The 25367-nt window shown below is 50.0% G+C and overlaps 10 protein-coding genes across 14 annotated transcripts; 5 read left to right on the top strand and 5 right to left on the bottom strand.

The window, feature by feature from the left end:
- The first annotated feature begins 62 nt into the window (after positions 1-62).
- FVEG_06221 (cytochrome b-c1 complex subunit Rieske, mitochondrial) lies at positions 63-1813 on the top strand. The gene is made up of 4 exons (XM_018894523.1): positions 63-577; positions 696-784; positions 841-991; positions 1049-1813. The coding sequence occupies exons 1-4, from the start codon at positions 292-294 to the stop codon at positions 1228-1230; spliced, it is 708 nt and encodes a 235-aa protein (XP_018751615.1). The 5' UTR covers positions 63-291; the 3' UTR covers positions 1231-1813.
- FVEG_06220 (T-complex protein 1 subunit alpha) lies at positions 1787-3944 on the bottom strand. The gene is made up of 3 exons (XM_018894522.1): positions 3747-3944; positions 3542-3627; positions 1787-3481 (listed from the first exon to the last, which is right to left on the bottom strand). Exons 1-3 carry the CDS (start codon positions 3832-3834, stop codon positions 1958-1960), a joined length of 1698 nt encoding a protein of 565 aa, XP_018751614.1. The 5' UTR covers positions 3835-3944; the 3' UTR covers positions 1787-1957.
- Positions 3945-4276: 332 nt separating this feature from the next.
- Positions 4277-7569, top strand: FVEG_06218 (prolyl-tRNA synthetase). Its single transcript, XM_018894520.1, has 2 exons — positions 4277-4956; positions 5015-7569. Exons 1-2 carry the CDS (start codon positions 4535-4537, stop codon positions 6252-6254), a joined length of 1662 nt encoding a protein of 553 aa, XP_018751613.1. The 5' UTR covers positions 4277-4534; the 3' UTR covers positions 6255-7569.
- FVEG_06219 (hypothetical protein) lies at positions 6517-7653 on the bottom strand (the record flags this gene model as incomplete). Its single annotated transcript, XM_018894521.1, has 1 exon — positions 6517-7653. One exon carries the CDS (start codon positions 7651-7653, stop codon positions 6517-6519), a length of 1137 nt encoding a protein of 378 aa, XP_018751612.1.
- A 322-nt stretch (positions 7654-7975) lies between these two features.
- Positions 7976-11968, top strand: FVEG_06217 (DNA replication complex GINS protein PSF2). 3 transcript variants are annotated; one of them, XM_018894519.1, is made up of 4 exons: positions 8443-8580; positions 8639-9367; positions 9436-9891; positions 9943-11968. In XM_018894519.1, exons 1-2 carry the CDS (start codon positions 8467-8469, stop codon positions 9281-9283), a joined length of 759 nt encoding a protein of 252 aa, XP_018751610.1. In that variant the 5' UTR covers positions 8443-8466; the 3' UTR covers positions 9284-9367; positions 9436-9891; positions 9943-11968. The 3 variants fall into 3 exon arrangements, with proteins under 3 accessions (XP_018751609.1, XP_018751608.1, XP_018751610.1); XM_018894518.1 differs by having other exon boundaries at positions 7976-8580; positions 9436-11968; XM_018894517.1 differs by having other exon boundaries at positions 7976-8580; positions 8639-11968.
- Positions 9475-11854, bottom strand: FVEG_06216 (hypothetical protein; the record flags this gene model as incomplete). Its single annotated transcript, XM_018894516.1, has 2 exons — positions 9475-9883; positions 9933-11854. The coding sequence occupies 2 exons, from the start codon at positions 11852-11854 to the stop codon at positions 9475-9477; spliced, it is 2331 nt and encodes a 776-aa protein (XP_018751611.1).
- A 1143-nt stretch (positions 11969-13111) lies between the features above and the next one.
- Positions 13112-14686, top strand: FVEG_06215 (leucyl aminopeptidase). Of its 2 annotated transcripts, none has more exons than XM_018894514.1 (3): positions 13112-13410; positions 13463-14203; positions 14257-14682. In XM_018894514.1, the coding sequence occupies exons 1-3, from the start codon at positions 13234-13236 to the stop codon at positions 14521-14523; spliced, it is 1185 nt and encodes a 394-aa protein (XP_018751606.1). In that variant the 5' UTR covers positions 13112-13233; the 3' UTR covers positions 14524-14682. The 2 variants fall into 2 exon arrangements, with proteins under 2 accessions (XP_018751606.1, XP_018751607.1); XM_018894515.1 differs by having other exon boundaries at positions 13146-13410; positions 13467-14203; positions 14257-14686.
- FVEG_06214 (hypothetical protein) lies at positions 14617-16681 on the bottom strand. Its single transcript, XM_018894513.1, has one exon. It carries the CDS (start codon positions 16521-16523, stop codon positions 14841-14843), a length of 1683 nt encoding a protein of 560 aa, XP_018751605.1. The 5' UTR covers positions 16524-16681; the 3' UTR covers positions 14617-14840.
- A 227-nt stretch (positions 16682-16908) lies between these two features.
- Positions 16909-19784, top strand: FVEG_06213 (alpha-1,2-mannosyltransferase). The gene is made up of 4 exons (XM_018894512.1): positions 16909-17121; positions 17186-17444; positions 17500-17919; positions 17966-19784. Exons 1-4 carry the CDS (start codon positions 17048-17050, stop codon positions 19043-19045), a joined length of 1833 nt encoding a protein of 610 aa, XP_018751604.1. The 5' UTR covers positions 16909-17047; the 3' UTR covers positions 19046-19784.
- A 483-nt stretch (positions 19785-20267) lies between these two features.
- Positions 20268-23681, bottom strand: FVEG_15822 (hypothetical protein). Of its 2 annotated transcripts, XM_018905040.1 has the most exons (5): positions 23606-23681; positions 22937-23522; positions 22723-22880; positions 21937-22651; positions 20268-21885 (listed from the first exon to the last, which is right to left on the bottom strand). In XM_018905040.1, exons 2-5 carry the CDS (start codon positions 22958-22960, stop codon positions 20434-20436), a joined length of 2349 nt encoding a protein of 782 aa, XP_018751603.1. In that variant the 5' UTR covers positions 22961-23522; positions 23606-23681; the 3' UTR covers positions 20268-20433. The 2 variants fall into 2 exon arrangements, with proteins under 2 accessions (XP_018751603.1, XP_018751602.1); XM_018905039.1 differs by having other exon boundaries at positions 22937-23606.
- Positions 23682-25367: the final 1686 nt, after the last annotated feature.

Below are 25367 nucleotides of genomic sequence, written 5' to 3'. Positions count from 1 at the left end.
TTGCGTCACAATGACTAATTCTCCATCTTCGTAGTCATTATCAAGGTGAAAGCTGGAGAGACAACGAGCACCCAGGTGCCCGGGATAGACCGGAAACCCCACCCGAAAGTGACCGGACCAATGGCGAGGCTTCAATTTCCGAGCTCAACTTGATCTGGCAGCCTGAGGCCACATTGTGCAGCCAAAACTTTCGGCAAAGCATCATCAGCCGATTACCACCAAGGAAAAGACCTCAAACCTTCCCTTCGACGACCTCACCCTCGCAACCGCCACACCCCACGATCCCTCACGATGGCGACCCTAGCGACCGCTTCTCGTCTCTGCTTGCGCACGGCTGCAAAGCCCGCCGTCCCTGCTGTGCGCGCCCTCAGCACCACCGCCGTTCGAACCGACAGCGCGTCCGCCTCCGGATACTCCAGCCCTTTCAAGTTCCAAGGTGAGAGCAAGGGTGCTCAGATTCCCAACTTTGGGAAATACGTCTCCTCCGGCGGCGAGACGAAGAACAAGCTCTACTCGTACTTCATGGTCGGTGCTCTCGGTGCCGTCAGTGCTGCTGGAGCCAAGAGCACAGTTCAGGGTGGGTTGAAATCCGGTTCTAGGTCCGGTGTCTTGCCATTGGGTTGCAATTGGTGTTGTACCTTGTTGGCATGATGTCCGGGATGGTCAATTGATGGTTACTGACGATGGAATGACAGAGTTCCTGGTCAACATGTCTGCTTCCGCCGACGTTCTGGCCATGGCCAAGGTTGAGGTTGATCTGAGCTCTATCCCCGAGGGCAAGAACGTGAGTCGGGATATGGTCTAGCAAAAACGACGCAACATTGCTGAACGGTTCTTCAGGTTATCATCAAGTGGCGAGGCAAGCCCGTTTTCATCCGACACCGAACCCAAGACGAGATCGACCAGGCAAACAAGGTCAACATCTCTGCTCTTCGTGATCCCGAGGAGGACAGCGCCCGTGTCAAGAACCCCGAGTGGCTTATCATGTTGGGTATGTGATTTGGTGAACTGGTACAGCATCCCAACCTATATATTAACGAATCCTCAGGTGTCTGCACCCACTTGGGTTGTGTCCCCATTGGCGAGGCCGGTGACTACGGCGGTTGGTTCTGCCCTTGCCACGGTTCTCACTACGATATCTCCGGCCGAATAAGGAAGGGTCCTGCCCCTCTCAACCTCGAGATTCCCGAGTACGATTTCCCCGAGGATGGCAAGCTGGTCGTCGGTTAAGCGGACCATGTAAGAGTATATCTTTTATAACGGAGAAACGAAGGAAAGGAGAGATGAGAGTGGGAGCGCATTAGACTGGCGGGCGGACCACAACACACAACACTCGACGCATGCCCATACCGAGGCCCCTGGGTGGGCGCAAGTTTGCTGTTTCTTAGACGTGGCCTTTCTGTCCATTTGTATAAAAATAAAACGTCCTAGGAAAAACCTCAGTCAGCAGGCTCAAAGAGAGGGGTTGAGGAGAAGACAAGAGCGGGAGAATGAGTGCAAGATGCATCTCGTGTACGAGGTGTTGTACTAATTGATTTTCATTGTCTTTATTTTGAGGTTATATAATCATGTGAAGTGTCAGAGAAGCCCTCATACCTACTCAAATCCAGGCTGTATATTTTGAAACCAACATCTAGCGACCTCAAGGTCGCGTATCTGACGTTACTTGAAGAGGCTCATCAGCCCTGTCAAATCGAGAATTATAGCTAATGACTGTAACTTTACTTACATAACCTGGCAGAGTACAAAGTCGTTGATAAATCAAGAATGGAGTTGTACATGGCAGGACAAACTATAATCACTTTTATCTAGTTAAATATATGCCAGTGCATGTATATGCACCCTGTACCATAACGATGCCTGGTATCACACAATAATGAGTTAAAACATTCAGTCATGAACGGACACCCAAGCTTTTGATTCTATACCTGACAATCCGAACTCATTACATTTCATCTTAATGGCCATGTCCATCATCCTCCCTCTGCTCAGGGTCCAACTTGATCAGGGTATCGATACGCATGATGCTGATGCAGGCCTCAACGGCACTCTTGAGCTGTCGGACCTTACTGAGACTGGGCTCAAGCACACCCATCTTAATCTCATCAACAACCTTGCCCTTTGCGAGGTCAAGGCCGTAGTTCTTATAACCCTTCTTCTTGGCAATGGTCTTCTCATCCTCGCTACCGTCACCCTCAGCGATGCGCTGTGACAGAGCGTGCCTTGATCGAAGCTGGGCAGTGAGCTCTGCAGCATCCTTGGCAGCGTTAACAGCCAGTGTCTTGGGAATAACAAGAAGAGACTGAGCAAACTCGCCGATGGCAAGTTGTTCTCGGGAGCCGACGGTACCGGCGAACTCCTCGAGGTAGATGTGGAGGGCGGTCTCAACAGCACCACCACCGGGAACGATGCTGCCACTCTCGAGAGTTCGCTTGACAGCGCACAGTGAGTCGTGGACTGATCGCTCCATCTCGTCGAGGGTAAAGTCGTTTGGGCCACGGAGAATGCATGAAGCAGAGGAGTGGGCCTTGGTTCCCTTGACCAGAATGCACTCATCATCGGAAATGCGCTCCTGGACAACCTCCTCGGCATAACCCAGATAGGAGGGTTCGAACTTCTCGTCACCGTTAAGGTCAGAGAGTGTGCTGAGCATGGTGGCACCGGTTGCTCGGGCAATTCGTCGAAGATCCTCCTTCTTACATCTTCGCACACCCATGGCACCCTTCTCAACAAAAGTCTTGAGCACCAGATCATCAATACCCTTTGTTGTGAGAATGACGTTGGCGCCAGCCTTAAGGATCATCTCCACTCGGTCGAGGATCATGCCGGACTCACGGGCTCGTATCTGCTCAAGCTGTTGAGGGTCGTCGACGGTGATCTGAACACCAAGCTTCATGCGCTCCTTTTGCAAGTTCATGTCCAAAACAGCAATCTTGGCATCCTGGATCCGTGTAGGCATGGCTTGCGAGGCGACAGTGCAGTTCAGGGCATATCCCTTTACCAGGACAGACTCGAGTGTGCTCTTTCCGTGGGCCTTGAGGATGTTGACAGCCTTGACAGGGTACTTTGTCTCGTTTCGGTTGTTTGTAGACTTGACAGCCTGCATGGCATCTACGACCATGTCGGCGAAGAAATCCGAGTCGGCTCCAATGATCTTGCTGGACATGGAGGTCTTGGCAATGCTAAGGAGGGAATCACGACCGAGGTCGTCAACCTTGATGCTGACATTCTCGTTGAGGTACTTGATAGCCTCTCGCAGGGCAAGTCGGTATCCTGTAATGATAGTGGTAGGGTGTATCCGGTTCTTCATGAGTTCGTTTCCGCGACGTAGCAACTCGGCAGCGATCAGAACGACAGAGGTGGTACCGTCACCGACTTCCTTATCTTGTTGTTGCGCAAGGTCGACGAGAATCTTGCCGGCAGGGTGCTCGACATCGAGGAGGCTGAGAATGGTGGCACCGTCGTTGGTAACAGTAACATCCTAGTATAAAGTGTGAGATATAGTCGAGCGCGGAGCGAGGAGGAGGGCTAGGTTGCATACACCGATATCGTCCACCATCATCTTGTCGAGGCCGCTGGGACCGAAAGAACTCTTGACAACATTTGCGATTGCCTGTGTAGCGAGAACTGAAGGTCCGTTAGCATGTTGTCCGTATTTGAAATCCAATATCAAAGGCTCATGTCTCCCCCCACTTCCCCCTAACATGTAGCAAAAGGCGGGACAAGATAAAGACAGACAGACATACCATTCTGGTCTCTAATATCAGAACCCGAGATCTTCTGGCCACCCAAGAAAAGGGTGCCATTTCTGGGCTGCTCGAACATGGAAGCCATAGTTGCAGCTATTAGTAACGTTGACGGTGAAAGGCGGCTTCGTCAACGTGGGGATGGAGTCAGGAAATTCTACCAGCAGGCTACCGTACGCAGACAGAACCTGAGCTGTGAAGCTCCAGTGCCCCTCGACTGGACTTTTTTGTCGGAGGCTGGCGTTATTCCGGCGCCGACTGAAAATGGATGGGTGCCATGGAGGCTGCCAGCTGCCCTGGACTGCCGCTGTGTGCTGGTTACAGGGCCTCAATCGGATACCCACCCGAAGCCCAGGGCACTTGACAGAAGGTGCACGGACCCCAGAAACCCCAAAACTAACCCCTGCCGCGTTATCGGACTTCCCTGCAGCTGAGCGACCGCTGTTTCAATTGGCTGATAGGGCATTGGGCCTGAATTTTGGGCTAGATTTCTAGCGGTGCCGCCGTGAGAGACTGAGAGTCGAGAGTCAAAGCCCGGGCGGGAAGGAGGGACAACCGCACACCAACTGCACCTCGACTGCGGGGCACAAAGTCACGTCCGACGTTTACTTCGACTCACACCCCGAAGCCTTTCTTCTCCTTCTCCCCCCTCAACAGATAACGTCGCTCCTCTGCTTCTCGATTCTTTAAAGGCGCGCAAGCCACTGTTCGGTTGCCTTGAATCTACTTATCATCCTCTATTACTTTTCTGTCAATTACCTTTCGACCAACACGCGAATCTTACCAAAATGGAGGGCGCCGCCGAACAGTCCAAGAGCGCCTTGAAGAAGGCCGAGAAGCAGGCTCGTCTTGCTGCTGAGAAGGCTGCCAAGGCTGCCAAGCAGACCAATCTTCCCGTCGTCGGTGGAAAGAAGGCGGACGACATCATTGGAATTACAGTGTCCAAGGCCGAGAACTTCCCCCAATGGTACCAGGAGGTCGTCCTCAAGGCCGAGATGGTCGAGTACTACACCGAGATTTCGGGTTTCTTCGTTCTCCGACCTCTTGCCATGCACATCTGGAACGAGATCCGAAAATGGTTCCAGGCTCACATCGAGGAGATGGGCGTTGACGAGACCAACTTCCCCATGTTCCTGTCTTCCAAGTCTCTCGAGAAGGAGAAGGATCACGTCGAGGGCTTCGCCCCCGAGCTTGCTTGGGTCACCAAGGCGTAAGGATGCCCATACAAACCATGTTACTTTTACGAACCTCAATTGACAATCCTCCAGTGGTGACAAGGACCTCGAGGTTCCTGTTGCGGTCCGTCCTACCTCCGAAGCCGTCATGTACCCCTACTATTCCAAGTGGATTCGCAGCCACAGAGATCTCCCCTTCCGCCTCAACCAATGGAACTCTGTCGTTCGATGGGAGGCTAAGCAAACAACTCCTTTCCTCCGAACTCGTGAGTTCCTCTGGCAGGAGGGCCACACTGCTCACTTGACTGAGGAGCTTGCTGGTGCCGAGGTACTCGAGATTCTTGAGCTTTACGCTGGTGTTTACGAGAAGCTTCTGGCTGTCCCCGTCGTTCGAGGCCGAAAGACCGAGAATGAGAAGTTCGCCGGTGGTTATTACACCACCACTGTCGAGGGCTACATCCCTTCCAACGGCCGTGGCATCCAGGGCGCCACCTCTCACGCCCTTGGCCAGAACTTCAGTAAGATGTTCGACATCACTGTTGAGGACCCTGCCAACAAGGGCTCTCACATCCACGTCTGGCAGAACTCTTGGGGTCTCTCAACCCGCGTCATTGGTGTCATGGTCATGATCCACGGTGACGATAAGGGTCTGGTTCTTCCTCCCCGCGTTGCCAAGACTCAGGTTGTCATCGTCCCTGTTGGCATCACCAAGAAGACTACCCCTGAGGAGCGACAGAAGCACGAGGAGCAGGTTGAGGACATCCGAGCCAACCTGAAGAAGGCTGGCGTTCGTGTCACCTCTGATTGGCGAGAGGGTTACACTCCTGCCTGGAAGTTCAACGACTGGGAGCTCAAGGGTGTTCCTCTGCGTATCGAGTTCGGTCCCAAGGATGCTGCCAAGGGCGTTGTCAGCACCGCGCGACGTGACACCGGTGAGAAGGGAGAAATTGCCATCACCGATGTGGCCACCAAGATCCCTGAGCTTCTCGAGACCATCCAAGCCGACATGTACAGCAAGGCTGAGAAGTCTTTCCGAGAGCACCGACTCACTATTACCAAGTGGGAGGATGTTCTCCCCGCTCTCGACGACAAGAACGTTGTGCTCATCCCCTTCTGCGGTGCCCCCAAGTGTGAGGACCGCATCAAGGAGCTCACCACTCGCGAGGACCAGCCTGATGTCCCCGAGAACCAGAAGCTTGCCACTATGGGCATGAAGAGTCTGTGTGTTCCCTTTGAGCAGCCCGAGGGTATTGTCCCTGGGGAGACCAAGTGTCTCAACCCTGAGTGCCAGGTTAACGCCGACAAGTGGACCATGTTCGGACGAAGCTATTAAGGAGTTGAATGAAATTTTATAGTCAGGGAGCGGGAAGGCGTTGACCTGGCATGTTTATGATACACCAGTGCGATTGTTTATGACTTGATGTGATTGTGATTATATCATGAAAATGGGAAGGGGGCTGGTCACGGAATCAAACAGTTAGAAAAGAAGATAGATCGTAGCGAGGATATTTTATCGACATCTCGTTGGTCTAAATACGGCTTTCTATCGAGTTACTGCTTGCTTTTGTGCTGTTCGAGCCGGGATATATCAGTATTTAACACCAAGCAAACCTCTCGTTAGCAATCCAGTCAACTTCCTGATCAGAACCATTGAACCAGTTTAGACTGGCAATGTTGCTGTTTTCTCGGACGATGAATTTGGCACCAAGGGATTGGATGCCTTCTGTGACACTTCGCACCCGATCGTCGGGGTTCCAAACTTCAACCTTGGAGCATTTCCATTCCTTGGCTTCCTTCTGGACGAAACTTGCAATGGCGTGGATGCCTTTGGCAAGTGTCTCATCTGAGATACTCTCGTCTTCGATGACCAAGCGCAATACGCGAATGACATTCTTTTCGGGTTGGTCAAGCATGCCGTAGAAGCTGCAAGTCCAGAGAGCCCAGATCCTTGAGTTGGGGGCGTCAGATGGAGTGTATACGGCACCGTGGACAGTTGGTGTGCGGGAGAAGATGTGTTTGCACATAAAGTTCTCCCGGTGAATATGCCATTTGAGAGTGGTGATATCAGGAATGACTGCAGCGCTGACTTGAGAGGCTTTTGAGATCCTGTCTCGAAGAAGTTGTTCATCTCGAGCTGCCAGGTCTGGAATATCGTCAATGGTGATAGGCTTCAGGGATGAATCGGCAGTTGGCTCAGTCTCAGTAACGGGAAACTCGAGATATGTGCTCTTGAAAGGCTCCCATCCCACGGTCTGGTAGAACTTGGGTCCGACATCAGACCAAAGGACCGAGAAATCAGCAGCGCCTTCATTCTTTTGCTGTCTGCTTTTCAGCTCATCAGCAATTAGGGACAGCATCTTTCTGGCATATCCCTTTCCTCGATATTCAGGAAAAGTGAAGACACTGGCCACACCGTGAGCAGTTCCATCTCTTGCTTTTCCATCCTTGGTTCGGACAAAGGCTCTTTTGTTGTAGGTCTCACAAGATGAGAGGAGGGGTCTTTCACCGGGCTTTTTATCTCCGTCAGTGAGGATCCAGCTAGTTACGCCGCCATCTCGAGCTAGAGGGGCCTCTAGATTATCGTATTCTCTGGCGACATAGTCATCCATGGACAAAGCGGCTCCCCAATGGGGTTGAGTACCCTTCCATAGGAGCTCTCGTTCAGAGGAGGTGGGGTTTATAAGTATAAGAGAAGGGGATGTGACAGGGGGGAGAGCTTCAGTTGACGCCATTGTAAATTGTTGCTGTGTTTGTGTATAAGATATTCCTGTGTTGACCGGGTTTTTGTTCTGTATTCATAAACTGGAATAAGTTAATGTCTCATCCACAGGCGTCTTATACTTCTTGAACAAGAGAGGATATTCAGATCTACCTACGCCCTTCTGGAGGCGGCCCCGCATCGGCTGTGGAGCTGGACATTTATTTACCCTGAACACGCCGGATGAGTCTTACATTCCACGTTGCCAAGTATTCGTGACTCGAATGATATCATTCGATTTCGTAAAATCATGTATTTTGACTTGTTGTGAGAAGTTGTATTAGTCCTTCTTGATCTGTTTAGGTCTAGAAGTGACTTCTTTTGGCTTCCATAAAGGTAGTATACTTAAATGCTTGTGGGGGGTTAATATCTAGCATTTGAGTAAATACGTGGTGAGGAATTGGATAGCCAAAGTACGAGTGTCTTTCCCTAATCAAATTGAGACTTTGATATCATGACAACTTGTAAGCCATGAGGAGATTGGCAGAGACAAGATGTTAACTGTTAGTGTAGTGGGCAACATTGTACACTACCTTGCTCGAGTTAAGTTAATTACGAGATCATCAGTAGTACTCTAAAAAGGCTTGAACATAAGGGAAACCAATATCATAAAATGTGATAATTATATGATACCAATGGTAACTTTCCTCAATGAAGGGAGCTCTACCTTAGTGGTGGGGTTGACATGGCACGCCGAGCAGCTCCCTGGTGGTGAGGGGCATTCTATGAAAACCTCTAATTTATATCCTACAACTCAAGATACCGAACCTTCATTGGACCACACAAAATGGCGTTACCACTTCCTTCAGGGCTCACTCCCTCCGAAGTTGCATTTCTATGTGAAATGGAACTCGTCACTGTCGTTCCTCGCCAACGCCTTGAAAGCATTGATCTTCTATCGGTGAGCGCGTCCCTGTCGCGTTTATACAAGCTCGACGCTGACCTGATCCGTTACACAGGGAACGACACCGACTCTCCGGCCGCCGCACAGAAGTAACTTACCTTTATGGCTTGCGATACTGTTAAAGAAGCAACGGCGCGCGAATATCGTTCCTCCTCCTTGGCTTCATCCCGATTCGTTACGCGATATTGTACATCACGAAACGAAGGTCGATCCTAAAGGATGGGCGCCGCCACCACCTCCTCCGGTGCGGGCAGATAGTCGAGGAAATGCGAGACGGCTAGATCCCTTTGTCGACGACGAGGTAGTACTATCACCGCCGTTTCTTCCGTCCTGTACATCAGATGCGCCTTCAGGTGCCCTGCCATATCACTGGTTCGAAGTCGCAGAAATGCTTCTCGCCCACGCCTCAGACGACGTCGCCTCCTCTTCAGAAGTACGCTCGCTACTTCGAGATCTACAAGAAGTCAGAGCAGCAAAGATGCGATCCAGTACCGCCCAACTCGAAGGTGGAGTCGATGGTGTCATGAGCCTACGAGGAGTTGGGGCTATGGAGCTTGCAGAGAGCAGAGGATTTGTCGTCGGTGTAGTGGAAGGTGTGAGGAAACTCGGCGCAAGCACAGAAGCAACACGGAGAGAGGAGGAGGAACAAGGTGGTGGCGATGAGTCGGATGAGGCGAGCGACGAAGAGATGGGACTATGACCCTCCATCTAGGCTATGAGCGAAGAATTACGATTTCACGAAAAGGGGTGAAGCATACATGGCGCAATTAAAGGAGAACGACTTGTAAGTCGATTATTATTCTATACCAATTCTTCCCAAAGTTCCTGTCTAACCTCTAAATCAAAACATAGCCCATTATTTTAGACTCCATGGAATGCTTAAAATCGCCATCAACTCATACCTGCCTGCGCTGCCGCTTGAGCAAGGGCCAACCTATGCTTAGCAAGTCGCGTAGGATGAATTCGAACCCTCCCGCCAGCAGGAGGCTGAAGATGAGGTGCCAGCACCTCCCAACTTGCGCCCTGCAACAAGGCTCCCGCAAAGTCCTCGTGCATATCCAGTCCTGTCTCTCTCAGATATCTCTCAGGGTCAGCAGCAGCTTCTTGCAGAAGTTCCTCAGCCTTGAAGAACCGAGCCCAATCCTTGTGCCATTCACCATGACATTCGTGGCATCCTCTCCCCGGGTTGTGAAAACAGGGATGAACTTCGTAGCACTCGAATCCTACAGAGTGAAATTGCTCGTACCAGTCATAATGGCGACGAGCTCTCGGTCCGGAGCCGTGCATACCTGGGATTTCCCTGGAATTGTTAGTTTGCGTTCTGAGAATGAATGGATGTCTTGACTCACGGATCGAAAGATGGCCAGAGTAGCGGGCTGATTTCACCTGAGGATGACTCGTCCACAGGAGTGGCCATCATCGCGTATGCGACTGGCTCGTCCCTCAAAGGACTAAGCTCATCGGAGACAGGGGAATCAGAGGTCCAGGCCATAGGTTGCAAAGGCTCAGAGGCGAAGCGTGTGGTCGTGATTGTGGTTGCTGAAGGTTCGACAACTATGCGCGGCGACAAAGAGCGGGCTCTTTTTATTCCTGCTGCGGAAGCATCCTCATCGCCGTCACACGACCGCTTACGCTTTCCCACGACACCTTTCGAGTGGGCGGGAGGAGTGTCTAGTCGTCCGATAGACCGAGCAGAGGCTGGGAATAAGCTTCTCAGTAGTCCGATAAACTCAATGCAGTCCGGGCTGCCGTCCTCGCCACCCCCAATTTGAGCATCATATCCGCTATGGTCGATGTACGGAACCTTGATACCTGTAGGACGGCTCGGTCGTCTGGAACGGCCATCGAGCCTGGGCGAGTCGAATCCAGCAATCCATGTAGAACGGTTCCTGGCCCCAGACATGTTACTCACAATTGCCCACGCGCCTGTATCATCGCGTGAATTGGCAGAATCCCCAGCGGCCGGCCCTGAGTTGTACTCATCGTCCGCCTCATATCCGCTTGGATACTCATGGGCGGAAGAACCAGCAGCAATCAGAACACCTGAAGACCCAGGAGGGCCAGAGGAGCCAGAGGGGCCAGAAGGCCCAGAGGGTGGCCCTCCTGGCGCATCGTCATCGTCATTGTTCCCATCGTCTCCCTCCGAATCTGATGAGCTTTCAGAGCCGGAAAATACCGTGTTGTCGTCAGAGGTTTCCCCATAGGGTTCATAACCACTGCTACCCCCGCTTCCACTTGAGTCATCCTTAGATCCATCGCTTGGGGGGTCGCCAGAGCAGCCGTCGCCATTGCTTTCATACTCGTCGCTACTCGGCTGTTCGTGACCTGTAGCGATAAGTACGTCTACCTTTATCGTATCAGGACTTCGATGGTCTGGGGGTGGAGACGTTCGAGTAGGTGAACTCGGCGAAGAGAATTCCGTGTCCAAGTTCGAGCCTGAGCCAGTGCTCGAGGATAGGATGGCATTGGATGGCCCAGCTGCCGAAGGCATTGGGGGTTCGGGGGCTTGATTTCCCGCTGAAGGCGAAGAAGATGGTGATGGGGGTCCTGAACTCGAGCTTGAGCTGGAGTGCTCATCCTGATCAGAAGGAAAGGCTGGAGGAGGGGAAGGAGATGTAGATGGTAGTGATGAAAGCTCCGAGCTGGAGCTCGAGCTTGCAGGCTGGTTCTGGCCTGAAGCTTGAGCAGTTCGATAAGCTGCACCATTGCGGGTGTTAAGCTTGATTAATCCCCTTCTTGGAGCTGCAGGCTCATTTTGGTCGGGGGATGAATGCCCTGAATTTGAAGTAGAACTCGGGCCTGAGGTTGCGCTAGGGCTTGGAGACGGAGTGGCAATTGCTGCAGCAGGAGTTGCAGCGGAGGAAGATGAACTCGACGATGCTGCTGCTGTATTCGAACCTGAGGGCTGCCCCTGGTTCGAAGGGCCAGCAGCTGAAGGGCGTGCAGCATAATTAAGTTTTATCCTGACTCTCCTTTCTCTGTTAGCCATGTTAGCAGTGCCGCCGAGCCTCTGAACAACGTCATTGAATGGCAAGGGCTCAGGGTCCCTAACTAGCGAACGTCCCTGGCAATCTCTATCAGACTCAAGGCTCGCCATCAGAGGGGGGGCATTGTTAAGCCTGGAGCGGGCTCGGGTTAGTCGCATAGCCCTTGGTTCAGGAGCAGGAGTAGGCCTAGGATTTCGAGGTCTTGGAGCAGGTCTGGGGTTCTGGGGTCTTGGAGCTGCCTTGGCTTTGCCCTTCCCCTTTCCCTTCGGATTCGTGTTCGGCATTATGATTATAGCTGTGAATAGTTTCGATAATGGATTGGATGTTCGACAAAGCTCTGCTTTGCTAGTAACGTAATGGGTTGTGATACTAAATGGTTGAACATGTTTGGAACTGAGAGGACACAATGTCTGTTATATATTTTCCTCATCGTGGTGATTGTGAATAAACGATATGTTCATGTTATGAACAACGATCTATTGCTTTATGAAGGTCTCTTCCTACGAAACAAAGGCTATGTATTGCATGAACACTATATACATCAAAGACAAAGTAGAAGCTTGGTCTAAAGATACACTAATCGCTTGAAGAATTTCACGTTCGTTAATGAACAAATATGTGCCAAACAAAGAAGCCAGGTTTCTTTATTCCCCAGAACTCACAAAGAGGCTCAAACACCTGCATTCAGAGCCTGCAATAGATAAGTCTTGTCACGTTCACTGGAACACTCACATGACCAAAAGGCCTTCATTAGATGTAAATATCTGGTGTAAGTAAAACTACACGTGAGTGGTAGAATATCGTCATATCACGGCTTAGCTGTAGGTTTCCCACGCAGCCAATAGCGAATGAGAGGGAAACAAACCTCTTTGGGTTTTTTCTTAGCAAACTATCATTTGTGTAGTTTGGATTATGGAACATGATATCGCTTTTGTACCCCAGCTTCTCCAATGGTTGCACCGCTGGTCTAAGGTTTATCAAACATGATGGTCGGTTCATCGTTGTGAGTCAATGAGGCTCTAGATTTGATTTAATGTTTTCTTTCTTAGACGAATCACAATGTCTGGTGATCTCCTATCGATGGATTGGTGAGCACAACTACCAAAGGCTAGATAATTGCCGAAAAAATGTCTTGGTTTGAGTTCATCATTATGGCCGAAGCTACCCTAGAAGCTCTCATGACATCCATGTTGCAGCAGCTATCAACGCTAACGGTGATGTATGTAACTGAGAATGTATAAGTGGAATTAGTATGAGGACCTCTACACAGGCTTCAGAACTAGGTAGTCTTCTCAGAAAAGTGAACATTCCACATGAGAAGGAAATATTGATACATTTTATGAGAGAAGACATCAATTAGGGAATCATACTCATCATTATCTTGGCTTAGATCCATATGGCCTGACAAGAAGCAGGTACAGTTGGGGTAGCCCCTCCCTCATGGCAACCGGGTCTCCACACCGCACCTTCCGGGGCAATCACACGACCAAGCCATGACCGCTATCGCCTGAAACGGCAAGTATCTACCTTACGTGATCGTCATGGTACCTGCCTCGGATCTTATCTCTCCAGGCAGTTCCGCGCGTCTTCGCCTTCTTCATAACCTCTTCCAAACATCATCTTTTTGCCATTCATCGTTACAATTATCGCATTTACAGACACAATGAAGTTCTCACAGGCTTCTATCCTAGCGGCTTGTCTGCCTGCTGTCTCCGCTCGCTTTATCGAAACTGCCGAGGCCGACAACGTCATTCTCCAGCCAGACGAACTGTTCCTGGTCGAGACCGCCCCCGGCAAGACACAATGGGTGACCGAGGAGGAGAAGTGGGAGATGCGCCGTGTAAGTCTCATGTTATGCTCTCAGCTCCAGCTGGGTCACTAACACTCTCTAGAAAGGCCAAAACTTTATGGACATCACCGAGACACCTTCGCTCGGCTCCAAGCGCATCAACGCTGAGACCACGGTCACGTTCCCTAAGAAGTGCGTCAACCAAGACGATGTCAAGAAGCTCTCCAAGAACCTCGAGAAGAAGAACATGCAGGCCAACCTCGAGAAGTTGACCAGCTTCCACACCCGATACTTCAAGTCCGACTACGGCCTTCAGTCCTCCGACTGGGTTCTTGAGAAGGTCAACCAGATCATCAAGGACGCCGGTGCTGAGGATACTGTTTTCGCCGAGAGCTTCCCTCACACATGGAAGCAACACTCCGTCATTGCGACCATCCCTGGCCAGTCTAACAGCACTGTCGTGATCGGTGCCCACCAGGATTCCATCAACCTCTTCCTCCCTTCCATTCTCGCCGCCCCCGGCGCTGATGACGATGGCAGTGGCACAGTCACTATCATGGAGGTGTTCCGCGCCCTTCTCAACTCCAAGGATGTTGTTAAGGGCAAGGCCCCCAACACCATCGAGTTCCACTGGTACTCTGCTGAGGAGGGTGGTCTGCTCGGAAGCCAGGCTATCTTCAAGTCGTATGAGGAGAATGGCCGCGATGTCAAGGCTATGCTTCAGCAGGACATGACAGGCTACGTCCAAAAGACTCTCGATGCCGGTCAGCCTGAGAGCGTTGGTGTGATTACTGACTTTGTCGACCCTGGCCTGACCAAGTTCATCAAGACAGTCGTTGAGGAGGTACATTTGTCCAGATTCCTTTGCACGTTCTTTTTACTAACTCTTATTTCCAGTACTGCAGCATTCCTTGGGTCGAGACCAAGTGCGGTTATGCCTGCTCCGACCACGCTTCTGCTTCCAAGGCCGGCTATCCCTCAGCTTTTGTTATTGAGTCCGCCTTCGAGTACTCTGACCCTCATATCCACGGTACCGATGACAGTATCAAGTATCTGTCTTTCGACCACATGCTTGAGCATGCTCGCATGACTCTTGGTCTCGTTTACGAGCTTGGCTTCTACGACTTCTCTGATAAGACAGAGGAGAAGTGGAGTGATCTGTGAATGACCGATATTGTGGAATTGTGTTTAAAGAGCAGCTATCTCGTTTTTGGATGGGTTGCCTCGATTCAGGTATTATGAGCAACGGATTGCATATGAGGATACACGCATAGCTAGTATTGAATAAGACCATATGTTTGAAACTCTTGGAACGCGTAACAGTAAAATGATCACCAATCAGTCCAGAAGATTTGTCTAGAAGGTTGTAATCATATCATGGATTTCTTACATATAAGTTAATTTGCCCTTTTGTCTATACCCTTGAAGAAAGATCCTGAGCGCCATTGATGACCTACTAACACCCGTTGTTTACAGCTCGTTTACTGACCCTGCCCATTTCCATTGTTAGGAGGCTGCTGCTGCTGTCCCCAGTGCGACTGGCCGTTCTGCTGCGCTTGCATAGACATCAATGCAGCGAAGAATGCCGGGTTGACGTAAGATCCGCCATTGGCAGCATTTTGTTGACCTTGTGCAGCTGGCCACCCAGGAGGAGGTGGTGGAACAGCCGCGGCATTGCCCTGAACAGGTGATTGAGGCCAACCGGGAATTTGGAAGCCAAAGTTGGGCATCGCTGGTGCTGCGCCTTGAGCTGGAGATTGAGCGCCGGCCCATGGGGATGGAGGAGCAGCTTGTTGTGCAGGCTGAGGAGATGCCTGAGGAGGTAGCGAGTAGCCGTCTCTAGGCTGGTTGAAGCCTCCTCTTCCACCACGTCCAGAACCTCGTCCACGACCTCCACGCCCTCGAGAATCGCCACGCCGCCCTCCTCGCTGGTGAAAGTTTCTGCTTGATGGAGGCTCGTAGGCCTCTGTTGTAGAGGGGCCGGAACCATAACCGGGTGGTCGTGCGAGGGGCTTATAGGGACCGTCATCTTCGTCGTCGTAGTTGAGGCCTCCGTCCGGTCGAGATTCTTGTCGCAGAGGATGAGGCTCCTTGCCTCCCCTGGCGGGGTCTTTCTTCCACTTATCCTTCTTCTTCTGCTTGATCGCTCGCTTATACTCGGCCTCCTTCTCATCGTCCGAGAACTCCATCTCGTCATCGCCGACTTCCTCATCGTGAAGGTTACTGGCGTCTGAACCCTTCATGTTCTTCAATGGCTCGGTAAAGACATACGCAGCGTGGTCGGTAGGGTAGTAGACTGTTTGGCCGACCTCGAGTCCCAGACTTTTGATGTCCTCGTCTGATGTGAAGCGCACGGTATACATAGGCTGCAGAACCTTTCCGATCGTATCTGCAATCGCACCGATGACTACTCGCTCAGCTGTGCAGAGCACGGATCCGGAATCGAGAACCTGGTACTCGCCAGGCGTGAATGCCTTGATCAACATCATGTTCTCCACAATGTGCTCGATAGCTCCCAGCTCTTCAACCTTCATCTCAGGTGTAATTATAACATCAGGCTTGGGAATTACTTCTTCGGGAATCTCATTCTTTGTCCGGACCTGGGTGGTTCTTGTACCAGAAGCTCCTCGATCGCCCTCATCATCGGATCCTCCCTCAGCCTGCATGAGCAAGCGTGCGGTCTCTTCAACGCCCAAAAGTTCGTAACCTTCGTTGTCGTCGGAGTCCTCGTCGGAGGAATCAGAGCTGCTTGATTCTGAGGATGATTCGTACGGAGAAGAGTCGACTTCCCATTCGGGGTTATCGCCCTGGTCGTTCTGAAGTGGTACGGTCTCGGAGGTGTTCTCTGTAGGAGCTAGTTGTGCAGCTGGAGTTGGGTTTAGACCGCCGATGGCGGCCTCGAGGGCACTTGTGAGAGAAGGAGGGCTTTCGGGTTGATCAACTGCCATGGCATCTGAGTCTGCGACTGGTGTGGGCTCAGTTTGAGAGGGCTTGGCCTTGGTAGCAGCAGGTGCTGAAGGCTGGTCTTTGGAGTTGTTGGGAGCAGCGTCCGTGATGTCGGTATCTTGAACGCTTGCGGCAGCAGCAAGGACATCGACGGGCATCGGCGGAAGAGTCTCGTTGGGTTTGGCCTGGCCGAGGCCGGGGATTTGAAAACCAGACATGTTTATTGCGGTCGCTTTATTATATAGTGTCTTGAATAAAATGGTAGATGTAATATTACTCTTGGCTCATTGGATATAGACGAGAGGGTAAAAACCAGAAGACAGATTTGAATGCGACGAGCGCAAAAGTTAAGATGAAGAAAAGCAGAAAGTTTCAGAGCGCCTCTTGCTCATGGGTAAAAGACCCTTCCATGCTAGCGCTAGCAAGAAAAAATCAAGGTGAACGATAAAGTGGACCCGGGCTCCCGGCGCTAGTACCCCATAACACATGCTTCACCGTCGGTGAGCCACGCGCCTCGGTGAAGCCTTAAAAGGCACCTGCTCTAATAAAATGTTAGTGCTAGTGCTAGTGTTAAGTGGTTAGTGCTGTAACAGGCCCCTTCCCCAACTGTTGAAGGAGGAAGCTCCAAATTCCATACCCACCCACATCTTGTCTACCCACTCACTCACTATGACATGACGACAACATTCCTTTCCTTATAAACCATCATCAACTCACGTCGAAATCGAGGTCGACAGCAACGATGGCTCCAGGTACAGCTCAGCAGTCGCAACAGCGGCAGTTTGTGCATCCAACTGCCAGTCATGCCAAGAAAAAGTATGTAGAATGCTTATTTCATCCCACTTTGAGAGCTCTACTGACCATGTCTCTCTCTATTTAGAGCTCCAAGCGCATATTCTATGCAACCGATTTCCGCCTTCTACTGGTTCTTCGGTGCCGCTCTCGTGTCCGCCTGGTTCGCCCCGATTCAAGATTGCGATGAGACGTTCAATTACTGGGAACCGACTCACTACCTGTCCCATGGTTACGGTCTTCAGACGTGGGAATATTCTCCAGACTATGCTATCCGCAGCTGGCTCTACATCGCCTTCCACGCCATTGTCGGCAATGTGCGCCGTATATTTCCTCACTCGAATAAGGTGGGTTGCATACGATGAACTATACAAGAGAGGTCCATTGACGCCGAATCTTCAGGTTGCCGAGTTCTACTTCGTGCGGTTTGGGCTAGCTTTTGTGTGCGCCATCACTCAGACGATCCTTTTCATGGTCACCAGCACAACACTCAACAGCCGAATTGGCCTTTTCTTCCTCATCGCGACCGTTGCCAGCCCCGGAAACTTCCATGCAAGCACTGCTTACCTTCCATCGAGCTTTGCAATGTACCTGGTCACTGTGGGAGCTGCAGCTTTTATGAACTGGCGAGGTGGTCTCAAGACTTCTCAGGGTATGTTTTGGTTTGCTGCTGCTGGAATTCTGGGGTGGCCCTTTGCTGCTGCACTTTGCGCGCCCTTCATGCTCGAAGAGCTCATCCTGCTTGCATTTGGTGACAAGACAGCGTTGTGGGAAGCCTTTGTTCGCATTGGCCGTGGTGTAGTTTCTGCAGTCTTGCTTCTTGTAAGTCTCGTGTTTTCCTGCTACATGATCGATCTAACACCTCTAGGCCGGCGACTACTTTGTCAACCTCTTTTTCTATAAGAAGGCGGTTTCTGTGACATGGAACATTGTCAAGTATAACATCTTCTCATCAAACCACGGCCCAGAGCTATATGGAACAGAGCCTTGGACATTCTACTTCAAGAATTTGGCATTGAACTTCAACCTCTGGTTTGTTCTGGCTCTTGCTGCTCTGCCTCTATTCATACTCCAGAAGATCATTGCACCATCTGGCCAAGGGTTTCAGACCGGGTTGAGGACCATTGTGTTTCTCTCCCCCTTCTACATGTGGCTGGCTATCTTCAGCACACAGCCTCACAAGGAGGAAAGGTTCATGTATCCGGCATATCCCTTCCTTTCGCTCAACGCAGCCATTTCTCTTCATATGATTTTGACTGCCTTAGGCAACTCTGATCCCAAGTCTCTCGTTGGAAAGATTCCTGCCAAGCTGAAGCTCCTGGTTGTTACTCTCACCATGATTCTGTCTATCGATGTCGCTCTTTTCCGTGTCTATGGTATCTGGTCCGCTTACTCTGGACCTATGAAGATTTACTCTCCCCTGTGGGAGGGAACAGATGGCAAAGAGCCCATTGGTCGCGAGGAGGATACCGTCTGCTTCGGAAAAGAGTGGTATCGTTTCCCCTCATCTTACTTTCTGCCCAGGGATATGCATGCCAAGTTTGTCCGCTCCGAATTCAGAGGTCTTCTGCCTGGTGAATTCGCTCAAGCCGAGACTGGCTTCGGCTTCTGGAGCGGTACTTGGCTTCCAACAGCGGGTATGAATGATCACAACGAGGAGGACTTGGGTAAATACACTGAGCTCCCAGCGTGCACATTCCTGGTCGACACTCAATATCCAGAGAGGAACGACCCTCTGCCACCAAATGAACCCGACTACATTGCAGACGAGAAGAACTGGGAAATTGTCAAGTGCGAGCCTTTTCTTGACGCTGCCAAGACACACATGCTCGCAAGGACTCTTTGGGTTCCGGATGCGTCATTCATCCCGGACAAGTTCAAGAGAAAATGGGGTAGGCACTGTCTGTTGCAGCGAAAGAATGCTGCTGAGCCTGCTGCTGCCAAGTAGAAAGCTTCAGGATTTTGCGAGCGAGCGACTGCGTTGATAGCGAAAAGATAGAAAGTACTTATCTGTCAGATAGATAGACCAGGTCCAATAAAATTGGATAGTACTCAAACAGTAATGTAATCTTGATGCATGCAGTGTGCGTCGCATCGCTTCAGGTCTACCGCCTGCTGTGGTACTCCTTTCCAAACAATCAAGGCGAGTAAGGGCCTCGAAATTCTTGATTTCATCACATCCAAGCTATTTTCAGAGGGTTACGGTTACACATAACGGCAGAGCCCTACTTTGTAAAAGTGTCTGGTACCACGAAAGGCATGTATGTATCTTTCCGAAGAGCCTCAGGTACCAGTCCATCGGTTGTATTCATTTACTGATGATGGGCGATGCTCTTCTTTGGTGCGGTGCTCCTAGATCCACGGTCGTTGGTTGGATGTATTGAGTCGAGTACTTGCGCGAAGGATATCTTGGTGCTGAACTGGGTATCTTGTCAATACGACCAACCCTCCACATCCTCGAGTTCCGGACACGCCTCTGACCTTAGCAATAATCTTGGCATCAGATTAGTGCTTCAACCTTGGTTGGACCAACCTCCTCAGGTGACAACATCTCGTATTTCGTTTGCATGGCGACCAGTCCTGTCCATGATGCAAACACTTCACAGCTGCAGCCTTGACAATCAGGAAACTGACAAGTAAGTAAAAATGCAGACAGTCTTGGTACAAAGGACCCAAAGAATCCAACGCTGAACAAGAGTCGCACAGCTACTGCAAGATTGATGAAGTCCAAGACTATTCTCGCCGCTTGAGGTCAGTTGAGTAACTCGCACTTGTATCATGATCTCAGTGGCACACTTGGGATCGAGAAAACAAGATTTAAAGGCTTTGATTCAGTTGAGGTCAGTCGAAAGGCGACAGCCAAGGCGAAACGCAATTTTATAGCAATAACGGATGCGACGTCAGTTTGTGATAGGATGTAGTGTAATACAAATAGCGTAAAGCAGTGTGCATATGCAAAGGATGTGTTTACTGTTTGCGGAGAATGTCAGATATAGCGCAATTGTATCAGAATATGCATCGTGAGGAGAGCTAGAACCTCCCATGGCTATGTCTCTCAGAAACCTTTCATACTCAAGTGGACATGCCACATACTGAAGCAACCGAGTGATCTCTTTGAAGTGGGAAGTTGGTTATAGATAGATCACCGAATTATCATCGCTATCAAATAAGCACCGACTGCCACTCCAAGTAGTGCATTATACACTTGTTTCGTATATATTCTACTGAAACCCCGGTTCAAGAGCAAGGGGGAGAAGAGCCAAGTCCGATATATTGCCCTAAAATAGCAGAGAAACCAATAGATCCCCCTAAACAGAAACAGAGATTGAGTAACGGCTAATCTTCCATATCGAAAACAGAAATATCCGCTCCTGTGTTTAGAAAGTCGAACGTAAATAAAGAGTCATCTTCAGTTCGTGAACCATGATCATGATACACTGCAGGAATATCCAGGTATTCCTCTTGGCAGGACATCCTTGGTCTCTTGGTCAGATGGTCCGCTTCCTCAGACTGCCGCTTATGTTGAACAGGCCAGGACATTAAGACTGGGGTGTTATTTAGTCCGGTGCTTTGACCCACGTTTGTAAACCACAGTGAGCCGCTGGCCGGGTTCTCTAATGGCTGAGTAAATGGCAAGAGAAGAGAAGAATTTGATACGGCTTCACTGATAGAACTAACTGTTGAAAAGTTCTCGGGACCTGGGGGTGTGTCTCTAAAAGAGCTCACCACACTTTCCTGTAAAGAGCTGGATGATCTTGTTGAATGCAGGCTTGGCAGGTCGTTGAAGGCTAAAGAAGGGGTGTTGTTTGCTCCAGGCCATCGTTTCTGGCGCACAACTCTAATCAATAGACCCAGGATCCTACTGAAACCTAATGCGAGGTTGTCAACATGGGCATGCTCGGCAGCCGTTGCAAATCGATCCCGAAGAGCTTCCAAAATTGTTATTTCCTCTTCTGGCCGACCGGGGGTGCCATCCACTTCTCCTATTGGCTGCAACAAGGTATCTTTAGCAACGATGAAAGCCGCCGCTAGTGGGAAAGTTGCAGCCAACCGAGGAAGCGATGAGACCGCAGACTCATCATTTTCAGACAAAGCAGGTTGATTTCGAGAATTTCTTTTCGTCTTTCTGGAGCTAGGTTGGTCGAGGGATTTGTGCTGGCCTAGTATCTCTTTCAAAGTCTCAGAAAGGCGCACATCTGGCTTTGCAGCTGTGGCCAGTAAGAAGATAAGACAGCATGCTTTGGCATCCCTGAACGGCTGGGTAGATCTCATGTCACCATTATCTTTGCTTAAACAGATCCTGGTTGCGAAGAAAGATAACATGAGAGAAAACGTTTCAGTGGACGTCAAAACCCTCTGCATGATGCTATGAGTCGAAGACCACTGTTCCAGTCTTTGTTGTAACTGTGCCAGTACCTGGTGGTGTCTCGAATGATGTAAGTTGGGTGCACCGGCCGCATGGAAAGCCTGGTAAATTTCATCCTGAAGTTTCGCAAGCTCTAGGCGGGCTAATAAATCGGGCGTTCCTGTTCCGGCTTCGTCAAAGGAAGGGGGGATGCCGGAATCATAACCTGGTAGCCAGGCTGTGGACCCACGGAATATTGCGATATTTTTATCTCTGATATATAATGATCTAAAAACTTTGTGTCGTTCCAATATATCCTCGGGTGGGAGGCCATCGGAAGATGCATTGCTTTGATGAAGGCCCATGGTGCGAGCCAGCAGACAAGCTTGGGCGAAGACGAGTTCTGCAAACGAAGTCGTGCTGTACTGCTCGGCCACGTAACTCTGCCGCAACAGTCAGTTCAGTTTCGCAATAAAAGCCAAGATATATCTTACCAAAAGAGCAAGTACTTGGACATTAATGAGCCTTGGCGTTAAGAATACTCGAGGATTATTAACAGCCATTTTCAATGTCTGCAGAAGTGTTTGGACAAAGTGGCTGTTGCCCTGAATCGTGGGTTCTTTCTTGATGCCGAGAAGTACAATCACATTGAAACAGACAGCCCAGCCTTCATCTGCAGGCCCAATAGGTTGTGAATAAATTCGGTCGACGTGGGGTTGGAAATTGGATCGCACAAAGACATCAGTTGTATAATCGACATTCTTGAAGAAAGGACCGATGACAAGGTTGAGAAACTGTCGAGGTGGAAGACATATACCGACAGGATGAGACAGCATGTCTAAGTGAGGCTCGTTACTTGCCTCATTGAGCATCTCTTGCAACATCATATGCTCAGAAACAGCATTTTCCCCAGAGTTATTGTTCCCCGAAACAGAAAATAATGGGTGGTCGCTAAATTCCTTGCAAAGGGCATAAAGGGAGCATGGTCCATGATAACGATCAAGTGATTGTGATGTGTTTCTGACAATATGACGGTTTGTGTGAGGGGTTGACGTCGAATCCGCCCTAGAATGGTTCTCGGGCATCCATTCCTTAGCAGGAAGGGATAAGGATCTTACACTACTCCCACCTTTGACAAGTGATGTCAAGTCTGAGAGATCATTTTGGATGCTGTGCAGTTGGCCTTCGAGCGTCTCAAAGTTTTGACATCTGAAACATAATAGTTTGGTAAGCATTTGTGCACCAGCCATGCGGGAAACAAATGGCGCTTCCAGACTCACAAGAGTTTGACATGATTGACGCGCTTGCCAGGAGACGAGTATCGACATTCAACACCGTCTCGCTTGCAACTTTCACACTGCGGCCGTTCTCTTCCACATCTAATTTTCCGTGCTCGGCAGTGCGCACAAGCTAAGTCGTGTGTAGACCACATCTGCGACTGTTTCCTTTCTCGTCAGTCAATGCTAGCAAGTTCACTGATGGTTTTAAACAAACCTCTTTACCCTGGTTATTCCACATTTTGTTCTTGGTTGTAGTTTCAAAAGAGTCAAAGGCTCCAGGATTCGATCTGTTTTCAATGAAGGATACAAGGATATAGATGAGTGGCCAAGCACTGGATGCATACAGTCATTTGACAGGTCTGAAAGAGGGGGGGCAGGTTCGTTAGGAGGACAAGAATCGCGGTACGACAACCGATATCATTACGTGAGAAATTATCTTAAGAAACAGGTCAGCGAAAGGTTCAACGGGACAGTTAACTTCGAGGAAGATGTGGAGGTCTTGTCTCCCCCACGGCAAGACAGTGGCTTGCTCGCTGGCACAATGATGATCAAGGCCGCGATACCGTCAGCTCCATCGGTACAAGCATACAAATCCGTGTACATCCATGGGAGCTTAGTCGATGGATTCGAGGTTACACACTTCGTCATATCGTAGGTAACCCTGTACGTCTTTGTCTAGTTATTGGTATCGCTACATCTTGCGTATGGCCGCCGGACTCGGGGGGGCCGTTCTGATGGCAACACAGAAATGCCTTGCAGAAAATTGGCACTAGAGTCTTAACAAGGGTGGTATTAGAGGGCTCGTGTTTGTAAGAAAACAAAGGATTACAAAGAAGAATTCTTCACTTGTATACGCTTTGATGGAGGATGAGATGTAAGGTACCTTAGGTATGAGCCAAGTTCAGCAGTCAGCTTTACCCGGATGAAAGGCAAGTACGGATGTACTTCCTACTTACCCGTACTTTCCATTGAGGTAGGTAGTACTGGCCAAAGCTAAGGGTACTCCTTCCAGCATTAATTGTAACTCGACGTGTGGAAGTAGCGGGCCAAGCACCTTACTTTCAGATACCAACCTTAGTGTAGGTACGACTTATACAGTGGAGGCCCCCAAAATTACTTTAAGATTTTGCGTCACATCAAACTCAGGCTTGATGATCTTGGCACTTTTGTCCTTCTTCATTTTCCATCAACAAGGCTCGAACAACTCATTGGAGACTTGACAATTGTCGACTTTACAAGGATCCTCCGTTTTTGCATACACGAAGCAAACGACAGCCTATGATAATTCGTGGTGCTCATCCTTGCCGCGGCGGGCTAGAAAAGCTGAAGATTGCACTGCCGGCAGATGTTTCACACACATGCTACAGGACCAAATATGGCGCTATGCATCCTTTGACAGGCATCCTGCATTCACAATACCTGGTTTACTCTGCACACGCCTCCATTTCGCAGTCAGAGAAATGGCCGTGGAGATCTCCTGAGAGCAATGGAATACGCAATCGATCAACACATGCTTGTCCCGGTTTCGAGTTTCGAGATCCCAAAGATCTGGGCCATTGAACACCGTGTATCGCCATAGTAGCTCAACTTCTTCTCCGTGTCCTGTGCCACATTCTCGAGGGTCTGTCTTGAACTACTCAATAGCTTAATCTGATTCTTGACCACGGCCCTATTTATGTAGCTGGGTGAGAACGATACGAGCATTACAATTGGGTGAACCTTTGCGACACGGCAAGGCTGAGCTGCTGTTTGTCATTCCGAAACATTCTTCAGGTCGAACCAGTCGGAACTGCAGGCAGCTTAGTATGACAGAGCCGCGCACCGGGGCGGAATGTTGCAATGATGTAACACTGAACATGCTTAAAAAAAACGATAAGCATGAGCACAAAGATACCAAAGCCAGCTCACCGAAGACTTCAGATGGTGAAACCAAGCGTCCGACAATGGCCGCAGTCTTTTATCACAAGCAAAGAATTGCTTTTCAAGAATGTTTCAAAAGAAGAATACAGTCAAGCGCAAGCTTTTTGTGTAATGGAACGACTAAGACGTCGTTCAAAGGCCGTTTCTTTTTTCAACGTCCCATGCCAGATCAGCCTACCGAGTTTCACAGGGAGACGTATTGGGTGAGCATTGTTTCCATGACCGTTTGACGAGGAAACGAGACAGAGATAGAAGAGACAAAAGGGGAATTTTGTCAGATAACTAGAAAAGCCCCCCATCTCCTCCTCATGGAAGTGTTGGAGTGCCACACGGGGATCTGCTGGCGGGATCCTTGCATGCTGATCGACAGCCATTACAACTCGCATCGACAATGATCCGGAGGCTGCTTTTGATATCCCCAACGAGGATAGTTGAACTTCTCGAAACTTCTAAGGGCAAACAGGATCTTGAAATTCCGGTGGTGGCAAGCTGGCTCGAATGACTTTGCCAGAACCAAACCAGCACCGGCTGAATAAATAAGCTTCTGGTTCGGGGTATTTCATACACGCCAATGCTGCCTGTTCCGTATCGAAGATATGAGTCATCATTTTACATATACGGCATGCTGCTCACTGAATGGACTGATGAGGATAATCACCGATATCTTTAATGCTGCCGCAATGGGAATGGGAACATCCACCACGTGGAAGCGAGGCCGAAGTCTA

This window comes from Fusarium verticillioides, chromosome 2 (genome assembly GCF_000149555.1).
Source record: "Fusarium verticillioides 7600 chromosome 2, whole genome shotgun sequence".
Lineage (NCBI taxonomy): Eukaryota > Fungi > Ascomycota > Sordariomycetes > Hypocreales > Nectriaceae > Fusarium > Fusarium verticillioides.
This window is presented reverse-complemented; position numbering and strand designations above follow the sequence as displayed.

Bases quoted from the DNA above. Each gene is read 5' to 3' on its own strand.
- FVEG_06215 (XM_018894514.1), top strand. From the start codon at position 13,234: ATGAAGTTCTCACAGGCTTCTATCCTAGCGGCTTGTCTGCCTGCTGTC. The intron at 13,411-13,462 runs GTAAGTCTCATG...AACACTCTCTAG, and splicing joins AGAAGTGGGAGATGCGCCGT to AAAGGCCAAAACTTTATGGA. The intron at 14,204-14,256 runs GTACATTTGTCC...TCTTATTTCCAG, and splicing joins TCAAGACAGTCGTTGAGGAG to TACTGCAGCATTCCTTGGGT.
- FVEG_15822 (XM_018905040.1), bottom strand. From the start codon at position 22,960: ATGTGGAATAACCAGGGTAAAGAG. The intron at 22,652-22,722 runs GTGAGTCTGGAA...ATTATGTTTCAG, and splicing joins GTCAATCATGTCAAACTCTT to ATGTCAAAACTTTGAGACGC. The intron at 21,886-21,936 runs GTAAGATATATC...CTGTTGCGGCAG, and splicing joins TCCAAGTACTTGCTCTTTTG to AGTTACGTGGCCGAGCAGTA.
- FVEG_06213 (XM_018894512.1), top strand. From the start codon at position 17,048: ATGGCTCCAGGTACAGCTCAGCAGTCGCAACAGCGGCAGTTTGTGCAT. The intron at 17,122-17,185 runs GTATGTAGAATG...CTCTCTATTTAG, and splicing joins GCCAGTCATGCCAAGAAAAA to AGCTCCAAGCGCATATTCTA. The intron at 17,445-17,499 runs GTGGGTTGCATA...CCGAATCTTCAG, and splicing joins TATTTCCTCACTCGAATAAG to GTTGCCGAGTTCTACTTCGT.
- FVEG_06221 (XM_018894523.1), top strand. From the start codon at position 292: ATGGCGACCCTAGCGACCGCTTCTCGTCTCTGCTTGCGCACGGCTGCA. The intron at 785-840 runs GTGAGTCGGGAT...ACGGTTCTTCAG, and splicing joins CTATCCCCGAGGGCAAGAAC to GTTATCATCAAGTGGCGAGG. The intron at 992-1,048 runs GTATGTGATTTG...ACGAATCCTCAG, and splicing joins CGAGTGGCTTATCATGTTGG to GTGTCTGCACCCACTTGGGT.
- FVEG_06217 (XM_018894518.1), top strand. From the start codon at position 8,467: ATGGCGTTACCACTTCCTTCAGGGCTCACTCCCTCCGAAGTTGCATTT. The intron at 8,581-8,638 runs GTGAGCGCGTCC...TCCGTTACACAG, and splicing joins AAAGCATTGATCTTCTATCG to GGAACGACACCGACTCTCCG.
- FVEG_06214 (XM_018894513.1), bottom strand. From the start codon at position 16,523: ATGTCTGGTTTTCAAATCCCCGGCCTCGGCCAGGCCAAACCCAACGAG.
- FVEG_06220 (XM_018894522.1), bottom strand. From the start codon at position 3,834: ATGGCTTCCATGTTCGAGCAGCCCAGAAATGGCACCCTTTTCTTGGGT. The intron at 3,628-3,746 runs GTATGTCTGTCT...ACGGACCTTCAG, and splicing joins TGATATTAGAGACCAGAATG to TTCTCGCTACACAGGCAATC. The intron at 3,482-3,541 runs GTATGCAACCTA...ACTTTATACTAG, and splicing joins TGATGGTGGACGATATCGGT to GATGTTACTGTTACCAACGA.
- FVEG_06218 (XM_018894520.1), top strand. From the start codon at position 4,535: ATGGAGGGCGCCGCCGAACAGTCCAAGAGCGCCTTGAAGAAGGCCGAG. The intron at 4,957-5,014 runs GTAAGGATGCCC...ACAATCCTCCAG, and splicing joins CTTGCTTGGGTCACCAAGGC to TGGTGACAAGGACCTCGAGG.